A 13,921-nucleotide genomic window follows, 5' to 3' on the forward strand; every position below is an offset into this window, starting at 1 on the left:
TATATTTTGAATAATATTGTAAAGCAGATCCTTTGACACCAAGGCAGATCCAACATACAAGTTTAAACCTTGAAACCCCCCCCCCCCCGCAAAAATTTTTTGTGGCTCGTTAAAACGTAACAAAAATAAAAAAAAACAAAATTTTGATGCGTTTTTTCAGTTTTTTGTACTTCAAAAATTTACTGGTGTAAAGGGATTTTTTTTAGGAAAAACAATACAGGCAAGGTTGAGGGGGGAGGGGGGGGGTATTTACTAGGAAAAAAGGAATGCGTCTGGGGTGATGAAAGACATTGTTGTCAAACTGTAAGGAAATGCTGATTCTCCTTTTCTTGAGGATGACCAGATTGTCTCTCCAAAAAGGGGGATATAAGGGACTTTACTCTCAATGAAGGTAATTTTTTGGCACCTTTTTTGGATGGCCTCTGTTCTGCCAGAACAGAGGACGCCAGAAGATGAGGACACCCCAAAAACACCCTACGACTCAGCTACCAGGCTGACCTCACAAATCTCAATGCCTCAATCCAACCTGAATGGGGAGATGTCTGGGCAGCTGCAGGGATGAGATATGACTAGCAACTCTTCTTGGATGCCCTAAGCGTCTCTGGAGGCACAGGAGGATCTAAGATAAGGTGTTCTTCCTGAACCTTGCTTCTATTGACAATGTTCCCTCTTCACAGTTTGTTACAATGAACTGTTTGACCTAGATTTACTTGTCCTAACTTAAATTCAAACGAAGATAAGGCATATATCATATGCCTCAACTTATCAATATCTAAAATGATATAGCTACCACGTCAACTTATCAATGTCTAGAATGCTATGTTCACGCTTCTTCCCGTGTTTGAGAAGCCATATATGTGCAGTCCACGTATTCTATACTGTCAGCTCAATTATATTCACTGAACATAAAGTAACTAGACAATTTCCCCACACAGCCTTCAATAATCAAAGAAACACATCTATAACTCAGACATTCTATGCTTTCAGCTCGTTTATATTTACCCAATGCAAACAAGATAAAAGTATTAATTTTATTAGGTTTATACTTTGATTAAGGACTTTTATTAGTAAATCGGCAGATAAGGGGAAGAGGGGAGGGTGGTAGCAAGAAAAATTTCGTTTTTTACCATTCAAAGTAGAAAGAACCTTGGAAAAAAAACGAGATTTTGATATTTTTTACCTCAATATTTTTTGTTTTCAGTGAATTATCCACATCTTGAATGCTAAGTTCTCTCCTTTTCCCATGCTTCAGAAATTTTATACTATCTTGAATAATCCATTTCAATTTAAAAGTCACATCTTCAGCCAGCTCTCGAGCACAATCTTCCTGCAGTCCAGATATTCCTATGCTTTCTGCTATTATTTTTATACTTTCAGGAGAAAGAGATGAGCATGTTGCACTGTCTTGTTCACTGGGGTTCATTTAATCTTCACAAAACAACCTGTAATACAAGCAGGAAAATAAATAGGCTACAATCAAGACAGGGAGCATAAAATATCCACCAATAAGCCCCTCTAGAAGATTGGATGAGATAACATTTAGTTAAAAGAATCTATCACAAGTTCAATTACAGTGAATTTACTTCTCGTGTTAAGTTGTGAAAAAAGCATAGGAAATGGAAACAATACAGAAAAAAACTTAAAAGGCTAACATAACAATATAGGTCTATGTCATGCATAAAATGATCAGTAGCCTATAAATTTTAAGGAACTGGGTGAAACTGTATACAGATATAATACCCAAAATTAGTAAAATAAACTTTACATAATGAATGGTAAAAAAAAGGGGGACAGTCAGCAAAGAGGGGGAGGAGATCCGCTTATTTAAAATTTCAATTATGTAGGAGGGGAGGGATTATTCTGACTCAAAAATGGCCAATGGGCTTTGTTAAAGGTGGAGCCAATTTCTGATAATTTCTTATTACAAGAGATAGTAGTAAAGTAAGTTTATAGTTGCTCACCAGCTGTCATAAGCTGTTATAAAGTAGGTTTTGATTGGTGTGTTAATCTACCCTTCGCAGGGGGTATAATTGCGGTCCTAAGGTGATTAAATCTCGGTACTGTGCCCTTAGGCCTTAGCCTGGCTCATTATCTTGAGTGTACCTACTAGGAATTAATCGAGAAGCTTAAATAAAGGTTGTAAAGAGGTTGGTTATAATATAATACTTTTATTTATGCCACCAAATTACACGGTCTGGATATATATATATATATATATATATATATATATATATATATATATATATATATATATATATATATATATATATATATATATATATATATATATATATATATATATATATATATATATATATATATATATATATATATATATATATATATATATATATATATATATATATATATATATATATATATATATATATATATATATATATATATATATATATATATATATATATATATATATATATATATATATATATGTATATATATATATATATATATATGTATATATATATATATATATATATATATATATATATATATATATATATATATATATATATATATATGTATATATACATATATATGTATATATACATATATATATATATATATATATATATATATATATATATATATATATATATATATATATATATATATATATATATATATATATATATTACTTCATGAGACCATCCGAAATGAAATGAGACCATCCGAAATGAAATCATAGGCAGCGCGCTAGCGCTGCCTAAGTAAAGAACGATGTGGGCACAATGTTTTTTTTTTCTTCAGCTGGGCACTTTGTATCAAAGAAGTTGTCATAGAAATTTTGAAAAGGGCTCATTCGATTGGAAATTGGAGTGGCTAGTGCCCTTTTTAATAGTCGACAATGATTTGAGGGCAGCTAGCCCCCCCCCCCCCACGCACATCATTTCCCCAACCATATCCAATCAAAATTTTGAGATAGCCATTTTGTTCAGCGTAGTTGATTTCCCCCCACAACCCTCGGGGCAAGGGTTTTAAGTTATGCCCTGAGGGCATATAAGAACGATGTTGGCACAGTGTACTATGTATTATTATTTTTTTTCCTTTAGAGCAAGGTACTTCATATGGAAGGGGTCGTCGTAGAAACTTCAAAAGGGGCTCATTCGATTGGAAATTGAGAGTTCTAGTGCCCTTTTTAATAGTCGAAAGTGATTGGAGGGCAACTGTCCCCCACAACCCTCGAGGCAAGGGTTTTAAGTTATGCCCTGGGGGCATATAAGGTTTTTATAGAAGGCGTTGTCGTAGGAAATTCAAATCAGGCTCATTCGATTGGAAATTCGAAGGGCTAGTACCCTTTTTAATAGTCGAAAGTTATTCGAGGGCACCTAGCCCCCCCCCACGCCCATCATTCCCCCAAACACATCAAATCAAAATTTTGAGATAGCCATTTTGTTCAGCGTAGTTGATTTCCAGATAGAAAATATGTTTTTGAGGAGGACACTCCCCCACAACCCTCAAGGCAAGGGTTTTAAGTTATGCCCCGGGGGCATATAAGGTTTTTATAGAAGGCGTTGTCGTAGAAACTTCAAAGAAGGCTCATTTGATTAGAAATTCAAAGGGCTTGTGCCCATTTCAAAAGTCGAAAGTGATTGGAGGGCAATTAGCCCCCCCCCCATGCCCATCATTTCCCCAAACACATCCAATCAAAATTTTGAGATAGCCATTTTGTTCAGGATAGTTGATTTCCAGATAGAAAATATATTTTTGAGGAGGACAATCCCCCACAACCCTCAGGGTAAGGGTTTTAAGTTATGCCCTGGGGGCATATAAGGTTTTTATAGAAGGCGTTGTCGTAGAAACTTCAAAAAAAGCTAATTCGATTGGAAATTCAAAGGGCTAGTGCCTTTTTTAATAGTCGAAAGTGATTGGAGCACAACTAGCCCCTCCCCCCCCCACACCCATCATTTCCCCAAACACATCCAATCAAAATTTTGAGACAGCCATTTTGTTGAGCATAGTTGATTTCCAGATAGAAAATATGTTTTTGAGAAGGACACTCTCCCACAGCCCTCAGAGCAAGGGTTTTAAGTTATGCCCTGGGGGCATATAAGGTTTTTAAAGAAGGCGTTGTCGTAGAAACTTCAAAAAAAGCTACTTCGATTGGAAATTCAAAGGGGTAGTGCCCTTTTTAATAGTCGAAAGTTATTGGAGGGCCGCTAGCCCCCCCCCCCCCACGCCCATCATTTCCCCAAACACATCCAATAAAAATTTTGAGATAGCCATTTTGTTCAGCATAGTTGATTTCCAGATAGAAAATATGTTTTTGAGGAGGACACTCCCCTCAGGGCAAGGATTATAAGTTATACCCTGGGGGCATATAAGGTTTTTTTTGAAATATTGGTTATAAAAGCTTAAAATATGGCTTATTCGATTTGAAATTCAAAGGGCCAGTGCGCTTTTCAACAGTCGAAACTTATTTGAGAGCAAATAACCCCCGTCTCACGTCCTCATTTTCTCCAACTACATCCACTCAAAATTTTGGGATAGCCATTTTATTCAACGTTGTAGAAAGTTTTGGAAATTATGTCTTTAAGGTTGAAAACCCCTCCCCCATAGCCCACAGGGCAAGGGTTGTAAGTTATGCCCTGGGGCCTATAAAGTTTTTATAGAAAGCGTTGTCATAGAAACTTCAAAAGGGCTCATTCAATTGGAAATTGAATGGGCTAGTGCCTTTTTTAATGGTTGAAAGTTATTGGATTGCTGCTAACGCCCCTCCCACGCCCACCATTTTCCAAAACATATCCAATCAAAATTTTGAGATATCTATTTTGTTCAACGTAGTTGTATGTTCTGGAAATTAGGTCTTTTAGTATGATAACCCCCTCAGAGCCCTCAGTGCAAGGGTTGTAAGTTATGCCCTGGGGGCATATAAGGTTTATATAGAAAGTTGTTGTATAGATCATAGGCAGCAGGATCGCGCTGCCTAAGTAAAGAAGGGGGACAGTCGAGAAAGAGACAAGAAACGGGGACTAAGTAAAGAGGAGGACACTACCCCCCCAAACCCTCGGGGCAACGGTTTTAAGTTTTGCTCTGGGGGCATATAAGAACGATGTTAGCAAAATGTTTTACTTATTATTTTTTTCCTTTCGAGCAGGGCACTTCGTATCAAAAAAGTTGTCGTAGAAACTTCGAAAAGCGCTCATTCAATTGGAAATTGGAGGGGCTTGTGCACTTTTTAATAGTCGAAAGTGAATGGAAGGCTACTAACACCCCTCTCACGCCCACCATTTCCCCAAACACATCCAATCAAATTTTGAGATAGCCAATTTGTTTAACGAGGTTGAGAGTTCTGGAAATTCGGTCTTAGAGGATGACAGCCTCCCTAACAGAACATAGGGTAAGGGTTGTAATTTATGCCCTGGGGGTATATAAGGTATTTGTAGAAAGCGTTGTCGTTTTAATAAGAGCTCATTTGATTGAAAATTGAAAGGCCTAGTGCCCTTTTAAATAGTCGAAAGTGATTGGAAAGCTTGGCATTTTTATAGTAAAGATAAATGTGGGTATAATGTATTATTTTTGTTGTTGTTGTTGTTTAGACCAGGGCACTTTGTATCGAAGGAGTTGTCGGGTGAACTTCAAAAAGGGCTCATTCAATTGAAAACAGAAAGGGCTGATGCCCTTTTTAATAGTCGAAAGTGATTTGAGGGCAACTAATCCCCCTTCCACTCCCACCCTCCCATTTCTGCTCTTCAAATTTAACCAAATCAAAATAGTGTAAGTGTATCCAAGCTCTCAAAGAAAGTAAACAGATTTTTTTGCGAATGGTATCAAGTTTTCGATTTCAGGTCAACTAGAGGAGGTATGAAACTAAATTAAACAGTACTATTTGTGTCCCGATTTTTAAAAGGGTGTATGTTGTTAAAAATTGCTGAAAATTTTTCTCCAGAATACAAGTAACAGGCCAAACTATAAAGTCTTAAAAAACGAAATGGTTTAAAGTATGATTTTATTTTCCTTTGGAAGGACAATGTAAATATGAAAAGAATAGAAATTAGTTTTAAAAACTTTTCCCACAGGATAAGTATTTCAGAGAAAAGTAAAAAACTACATTAAACAAAAAATGAGCAAAAATAAAATCAAATAATCTACCAAGCGTGAAACTACCACAAATCAGCATCGATAAATAAATCAAACCCATAACAAACAGAAATTACAATAATTAACTGAGTCAAACTCAAAACGAGCAGAAATTAACGTAAGTTGGGCGCAAAACCTCTATGCCTTTCCAAGGCCAGAACAAAATTTGCAGTTTACTGAAAAAATACAAATGAATGTGCTTTGTCAGTTTAATATACATATACTGATATTTAGTAATCAAAATGTTAATATTATTTGATTTATTAAAGTTATAAAAGTAAAAACAACATAAATATTTTTTCAGTGAAGTGCAAATTTTGTTCTGGCCTTGGAAAGTCATAGGGGTTTTGCACCCAAATTATGTTAATTTCTGCTCGTTTTGAGGTTGACTCGGTTAATTATTGTAATTTCTGTTCGTTTTGGGTTTCATTTATTTATCGATGTTGATTTTTGATTCGAAGTAGAGAATGAGAAGAAACAAACAAGGGGCAAACTTTGAGGACCTTCTTACCTAAGTCAGACTGAGGAAGAAAAACTGGAGCAGCTTATTTTGTGGAACCAGAGAACTGGTTTTCTATTATCAAAAGCCAACCTGCTTGACACAGTGAAAATTATGATGGAAAAAGCAAACCGCATGGCTTCATCAGAGACTCGAAAACCGACCAAAAACTGGTATTATTCCTTTCTGAAACGACATCCTGCCATTTCAAAACGAAAACTTGAGTATCTTCATGGAGGGCGATCTTCTATGACACGCAAAAGATCGAAAACTGGCGTCTCAACCATGAAAATTACTAGAAAGAAAAAGGAGTTGAAGAGTTGCTGGATCCAGCTGTTGACCCCCAAAGAATATGGAATGCAGATGAGACAAGTTTTCTGTTTCTTCCTCATGGAAAAAATTTTATAGCAAAGCAGGGAAGCCGCCAAGTTATACAGAACACAGGCGGAAAAGAGAAAATGAACTTGAACATTCTGTTTATGGTCAATGCCGCTGGTGAATAGGGAAAGCCTTTTATCGTTTACAAGTACAAGTCGAGAAAAGTGCACAAAAATGTTGCAGACGCTTGTCCAGACTCCGTGTATGCCTCTGCATCAGAGACTGGTTAGATGCAGGGCCCAAACTTTTGTGAAGGTATGAAAAATATTCTGGTTCCTTACCTGAATCGAAACAACATCCACAGACCTGTGCTCATGTTTCTAGACAGACATGCCTCTCATATTGCGATCGAACTGAGTGAACTATGCAAAGAAGAACAAATTGAATTGGTAATACTGCCGCTAAATGCTACGTTTTTTTTTAACCTCTCGATGTTTCCGTTTTTAGGAACCTGAAGGAAAGATTGAAAGAATTTTTGAGGATAAAAGACTTTGAAGTTAGAGTCAAGAGACAGCCAACCAAGGTTTGAAGTAACCAAAATAAGTTTTGCAGCAGTGATAGCAGAATTCGTGCCAAACAATATGAACAAAGAGGCTATCAAAGCAGATTCTGCACTTGCAATCTATACCCATGGGACATAGCCGTGATCGATTTTGAGAAGCTTGCAGTGTGTGTCGAGTCACCTGATGACACTATTTTCGTTGTAAACATTGACAATATTAAGCAAAAAAACAGCAGTCCTGCCTCAGATCAACTTATCCAAGCTTTGGAGCGCACAATAGGAGATGACAAAGTTGAAGAGTTTCGGAATGTTGCCCGTATGTAGTTGAAACCAAAGCTGAAAGAATAGAGCCTCTTCAAGGTTTGGATTGAACTGACAGGATAGAAAGCTTTAGAAATACAGGACAGAACATCTAGTCCTATTGGCTGTTCCTTCCTGCCCAGTCAATAAGAAGATAGACCTACCTCATCTACTTTTCCAGGTTGTGAGACGGAAACCTCATCCACCTTACCAGGTTGTGAGATGGAAACCTGGTCTACCATGCAAACTGAGACAGAAACCGGGCCTACTTTATCTGTCTCCCAAACCTGTGCAAATGAAACAGTGTCTGAACCCCAAACTCACCAGTCAGTCAAGAAGAAGACCTTGATACTAATCTTCTCACCTTTGTTAATAATTTCCAAGTTTCTGAGCCAGAAATCCCTGTGAACAAATTCTTCAAAGGTGACAGTGCTGAAGACAGTGATGGCAACACTTCATCAAGCTATACCAAAGCTTGATAGCACATTCCTCAAAAGCTGGCTCCTCAGCTTGCAGAATGTCTTGGACTTCCGTTAACTCATAAGAAGGGTCCTGCAAATACTGCTGAGAGGAGGCAAGTATTTCATCAACATGGCCTAAGATTGCTGTCATTGCTGAAGAAATGGTGTTTTACAAAGCTGTCGAACTAGTCGGATCTGATCCATTCCACCTCAAAAATACTAAAGACATAGAACTGGCCTATGTTAGCTTTTGCCAAAAGTTTTGAACTGTGATTCAGCTGTAGCCTACTTATTTTGTATCTTTTTGTATTCTTATCTTAATAATCAAAGTAAATAACCAAAATAAAATTACTCTCGAACCATTAAGGGTATAAAACATGGAGGTTCAAAAAGTTTCAAACCCTCAACTAGGATGTTTCTGGTTATTTTCGAACCGGTTCAAAATCAACAGACAAAAATTGGAATACCCCAGCCACTTCTTGACAGGTTTCAATTATTGTAGAAAATGGACCAATTGTGCATTTTTACAATTTTTGAGCAAGCTAATTAGTGTAGAAGCATTAAAAAAATTATAATACTGGTGAATGGTTCTTTTACCCAGTGTGAAACCATTTTTTTCCTCAGCATGTTAGATGATGACAAGAGAAATGTGAGAACTGCTTGGATATGCATTTTTCAAAAAAGGTTCAAATCATACCAGACATTACCCTACAATGAGATTCTTACTTTATAATATGCAAGAAGTTGGGATTGCCAAAAGTATGGGATTGGATTGAGAACTCTGGCTTGGATTACAGATTAGCCAACACAGAGGTCACAGAATGTTAGGGTTGGCAAAACCTTATCTAACCAGTGTAGTGTTTTGACTGGAGTCCCTCAGGGTAGTTGCTTAGTACCAGTTCTGTTTTGTATATTTATAAATGATTTGCCACAGATAATTCAACATAGTAAAATCAAAAGAAGGTTTATTGTATCAAAGGAAGGTTTAACCTGCAAAGCTTTACTGCACTGTATAAGACAATGACATGACCAATAGTTGAATATTGCATATCTGTGTAGTATCCAACAAGAAAATCTGATTCACAGCTTATTGAAAAAGGACAAAAAAGGTATCAAGATTTGTTCCTTATTTGAAGGGCTTGCCTTATGAGCATAGACTAAGATGTTTGAACCTACCATCTTTGCAATTCAGGAGGGCTAGATTGGATTATGTTAATGCATTTTGAATTATCAAAAATGTTGATAATTTGTCTTTCAGTGATTTCTATCAGTTTAGCCATTATTCACACAGATGGCAGAATTCATTAAAATTGTATCAGAAAAGAGTTTTAAGAAATGTTGGATAGGGTTCTTTTGTAAATTGGTCCATCAGATCATGGAACATGTTACCTGACCATGTTGTTTCAAGAAATAATGTTACAGCTTTTAAAACAGCTTTGGTTGGAACCTCTTTTTATGAAGGGTGGTATTTATGACATTTGTATGATTTATTTTACTCATTGTCCCTAAAAAGAGTTCAATGAATTTGTCTCTTTGTGCATTCTGATGCATTTGATTTTTTTTTTTTTTGTAATGTGTCCACCCTAAGGAGTAAATTAGTTAATTGTGGTGCCAATCAATAACCAGGGGTTCAGTTCTTGTATATTGCTTTTTGCATATTGTTTTGTTTACTGTTAATTTGTAACAAGACAATCCTATAGCTTACTCCATGTTTTGTTTAGAATAAAATACAGCTTCTATTAATTAAATTATCATGTTTTATGCCATTACTATTCACTTTGTAAAATGATCTCAAATCATATTTTGGTAAGTACTATGCACTACTACTGTTTAATATATTCCAATTGTTGCTTGAGTTGAAAAAAGGTACCCCTAGACTAGAGGTAGGCCCATGTTACCCCAATATTCAGGACAGGTGAAAAACACAAAAGAAGAAAACCACCAACCCATCAGTCTTACTTCAGAGGTACCTAAAAACCTTGAGCAGATTGTTAATGCTGAAATGATAAAAAAAATATAATAACCAATAGTATACTATCCCTTCACAAGCACAGCTTTTAGCTAAGAAAATTGGTTGAGATCAGCATCATTGACACATGTGGCATCATAAAGGATCACTGGGATCTGCCAGTGATCTACATGATCTGCCTTACAACAAGACACTAGAGTAATTGTAGCTGCCAACAGTTATTTTCAGATGCAGCCATGGTGATATGATGCTTACCTACAAGTATAGTGCACAACCAAATAACCCCCTCTTTACCAAACATTCAAGCCACCACCATACAAGAGGCCACTCACATAAGCTGTCAAAATATCCAGTTATTACACAAATGTGGTTACATTTTTTCTCAAAGGGTGTTGCAAACATTTAAGAATAGCCTTCAAGTTGAAATGGTGATTGTGCCCACAGCAAAATAAATTGTTTTGCTTGCTTTTTAATATGTGCTTTATTTATAGGTAATAGATCTCCATTAAATGATTTTTATCTAAACTTGACAAGGGAAAGTAAAACATGGTATTAAAACAGACAGCACATGCTGCCCCACAATCAACTGGTTGTCAACCAACTTTAAAATCTCATAGAAGCAATTTTGCCAACATGCTGAACAATGTTTATAGAACCTTTGTCTGGAAAAAGTAAAAGTGTTTACTGCTCATATGTATTAATATGGGTTGAAGAAAAGGGGTGAGATGTATTCAACACATGCCAAATTGCAGAAAGAGAAAAAAACAAAGTGGATATATACCTGAAAATTTCAGAAAGCATTTTGAACCCATTTCAATCCCTCATTTACTTGATTTGTTTTTCAAAAATGGAATCAGAAAGACAACTGAATCATATGCAACAGGTCTTACCAAAGACATTTTACCAACTGGATGGTCATTTATACCAACTGTTTTTATTAATAATTACTATAATGTCTGTTTTGGATAAGATAGCCTACATAAAATCACTGCACAGGTTGGTAAAAACTACTGCATTTAGGCTACCAGCCAGGATTACAATTTTGGTTTATTAAAAAAAAAAAAATCTAGCAGTAAAAAAAATCACAGTGCTTCATACCATGATTTTACCAACTCATTTTTAGGTAAATTTTTTGCAGTTCATATTATTGACTTATGAATAAAGTGAACATATCACTTGATGCCTTTTTTATGCTCTTTACTAATATAATAATTGCTTCTATTGTAAATTCAAATTTACCCACCCCCAACTCCCTAATGTGCAAATACCCTGAATTGGTTGACAGCAAAATTTTGAATAGAAAATTCAGTGCTATTTTTGTTGACAGCATTTGACAAACTTGAAATGGTAGGAAAATGTTTTATGTTTGAGTTGCCCAATAAATGCACTTTAAATTAGTATAAATGAGTATTTTTGGAATATTTTACTCTTGAGCAACTTATTTATAAACTAGTGATATGTTTTTAACCCCTTTTCAATAACTTAACTAGTGTTGATAACTTCTTTGTGTGGTTACAATTCAGGGTGTATATTTGCAAATTAGGGTGTATATTTGCACATCATTGATGTGCTAAGATCTCACATCTTTTGTCAGAAAACACTTAAAAGTGAAATCGTAGAACTAAGATCTTACATCTTTTATTGTTTTTATGCAAACATCTTTCATCATTCTGCTCTGATCAGCAGTCTGAGAACAATGATGAGTATATCACCAAAGTTCTATCATCATTGTTCAAGCCTGTATGGCAGAAAAATGGCATTCCTAAAAATAATAATCTCTGCAGAAAGATGCAAGATCTTTGATGTAAGATCTTAGTGCTAAAAAACTGGCCTTTTGTTTGTCAAAACAGACACCACATTTTTAATTTATGCTGACAAATTATTGATGAAAATGTGAACAAGAAGGTGGAGTTCTAGTTACTGCCCTCACATTGCATCATGCTGTAGTATTTTTGGAATATGTTACTCTTGAACAACTTATTTATAAACTAGTGATATGTTTTGGTAAAAATTTAGAATTGGTACTCCTGATAAGGAGACATGTTAAGAAAACAATTCTTACTTTAAAATATGTATAATGATCCTAGTTAACATTATCCAAGGGGAGAACCTTTATCATCAAGTGTTTCCTCTTATTTCCTTCTTTTTCTAACTTAAAAGAAAAAATTTATAATTTTCTCTACCCTAGAAATGCAATGCATAAATCTTTTGAAATTGCCACTATATATTGTCCAATAATTGTTTCTGCAGATAGCATATATCCTGGCCATTGTTAATTAATGACATAGCACATGTTTAAAGAAAAAGCAGTGACAAAAATACAAAATATTGCTATAAATATACATATACATACAGAGTATATACCCCACCCCCCCCTAATGTGTAAATATACAACCAAAATTGCGTTTTGATTCTAAATATAACCTTCATTTACATCACAAATAAATTTTGCCCCCACCCTCCTGATGTGCAAATATATACCCTGATTTGGATAAATTTAGGGGTTGGGGTACAGTTCATTTGGTTATTAGAAGTGATTAGGCCTATTATATTTTTAAAGAGCATAAAAAGGCATTGAGTGGTAGGCCTATGTTCACTTTATTTGTAAGTCAATAATATGAACTGTGGAAAACAGAATTTTACCTTTAGGCTATTGTTTTAATGGAAACATCTTTCATCATTCTACTCTGATCAGCAGTCTGAGAACAATGATGAGTAGGCTATAGGCTATCATCAAAGTTCTCTCATCATTGTTCTAGCCTATATGGCAGAAAAATGGCATTCTTAAAAATAATAATCTGTGCAGAAAGATGCAAGATCTTAGTGCTAAAAAACTGGCCTATTGTTTGTCAAAACAAAGACCACATTTTTAATTTGTGCTGACAAATTATTGGTGAAAATTTGACCAAGAAGGTGGAGTTCTTGTTACTTCCCTCACATTGCATCATGTTGTAGTAAAATAGGGTCCAAAAATCCATAGCTATTTTTCCGGAATACCAAAGAAAAGTGGTCTTTCCCAAAAACAGGTCTTTTACCCTAGGAAATTAGGTTGGTTCAATGTTCAACAAATTTAGCATTGCTGGGCCTAATGTCAAGGTTAGTAATAACCTTAATCAGCATGTGTTCAAGTTTATTCACCTGTTATTCAGGATTTATTCTTATAAACTGTCTGAGCTCCTTATAGCCTATTGATCTTTTAAATACCAATTAGCCTACTAGAATTTCGTTCAATTCTTCATTTAATTTTAGAATAAGTTTCTACCAGCGTTGGGAGCGTCTCAAAATAAATAATCCCAGTCTTCCGACTAAAGTTCAACCGCAAGAGATTAATTTAAAGACGCCATACTAAAATAATTTTATAGTACCAGTCTATTTGGTGCTTGTGCTCTTTTATCCTCAGTTTCTCAGGCATCTATCAGGCATTAGAATCATCATACATAGCCTAAAGGGACCCAGACACCCGACTTTTTTTTAATGTTGCAAGATAGTAGACCCCGATGCCGTGCCGGTTTTCTTTTCGATGACGAATAGCTGAATTTTAGGGAAAACGGCGGCCCTTCGCGACTCACCTCAGAAAAATTTTGGTACACCACCGGTTGACGCCTATTTTTTTATTAGGGAGAATTTGTCAAATCTATTCAAAATACCCGAGTAATATATTGTTAGAATCCGAAAAAATAGACAAGTCAGTTAAAGCCCTTTAGAACTCTAAT

General features: G+C 35.5%; 1 protein-coding gene across 3 annotated transcripts in view; it reads right to left on the reverse strand.

Annotated features, from left to right (window-relative positions):
- Positions 1 to 13,441, reverse strand: part of Taf6 (TBP-associated factor 6) — a 91,200-nt gene extending 77,759 nt beyond the window's left edge. For all 3 annotated transcript variants that reach the window (XR_016143301.1, XM_089104634.1, XM_089104635.1), the window contains exons 1-2: positions 13,347 to 13,441; positions 1,181 to 1,442 (exon numbers count right to left, since the gene is read on the reverse strand). Coding sequence is in view for 2 of the 3 variants with exons in the window: in XM_089104634.1 (XP_088960760.1) it covers positions 1,181 to 1,423 (243 nt within the window). In the remaining variant the exon portion in view is untranslated. The remainder of the gene's footprint in view (positions 1 to 1,180; positions 1,443 to 13,346) is intronic.
- Positions 13,442 to 13,921: the final 480 nt, after the last annotated feature.

This window comes from Artemia sp. Qi Xiang Cuo, chromosome 18 (assembly GCF_049724085.1).
Source record: "Artemia sp. Qi Xiang Cuo chromosome 18, ASM4972408v1, whole genome shotgun sequence".
Taxonomy (NCBI): Eukaryota; Metazoa; Arthropoda; class Branchiopoda; order Anostraca; family Artemiidae; genus Artemia; species Artemia sp. Qi Xiang Cuo.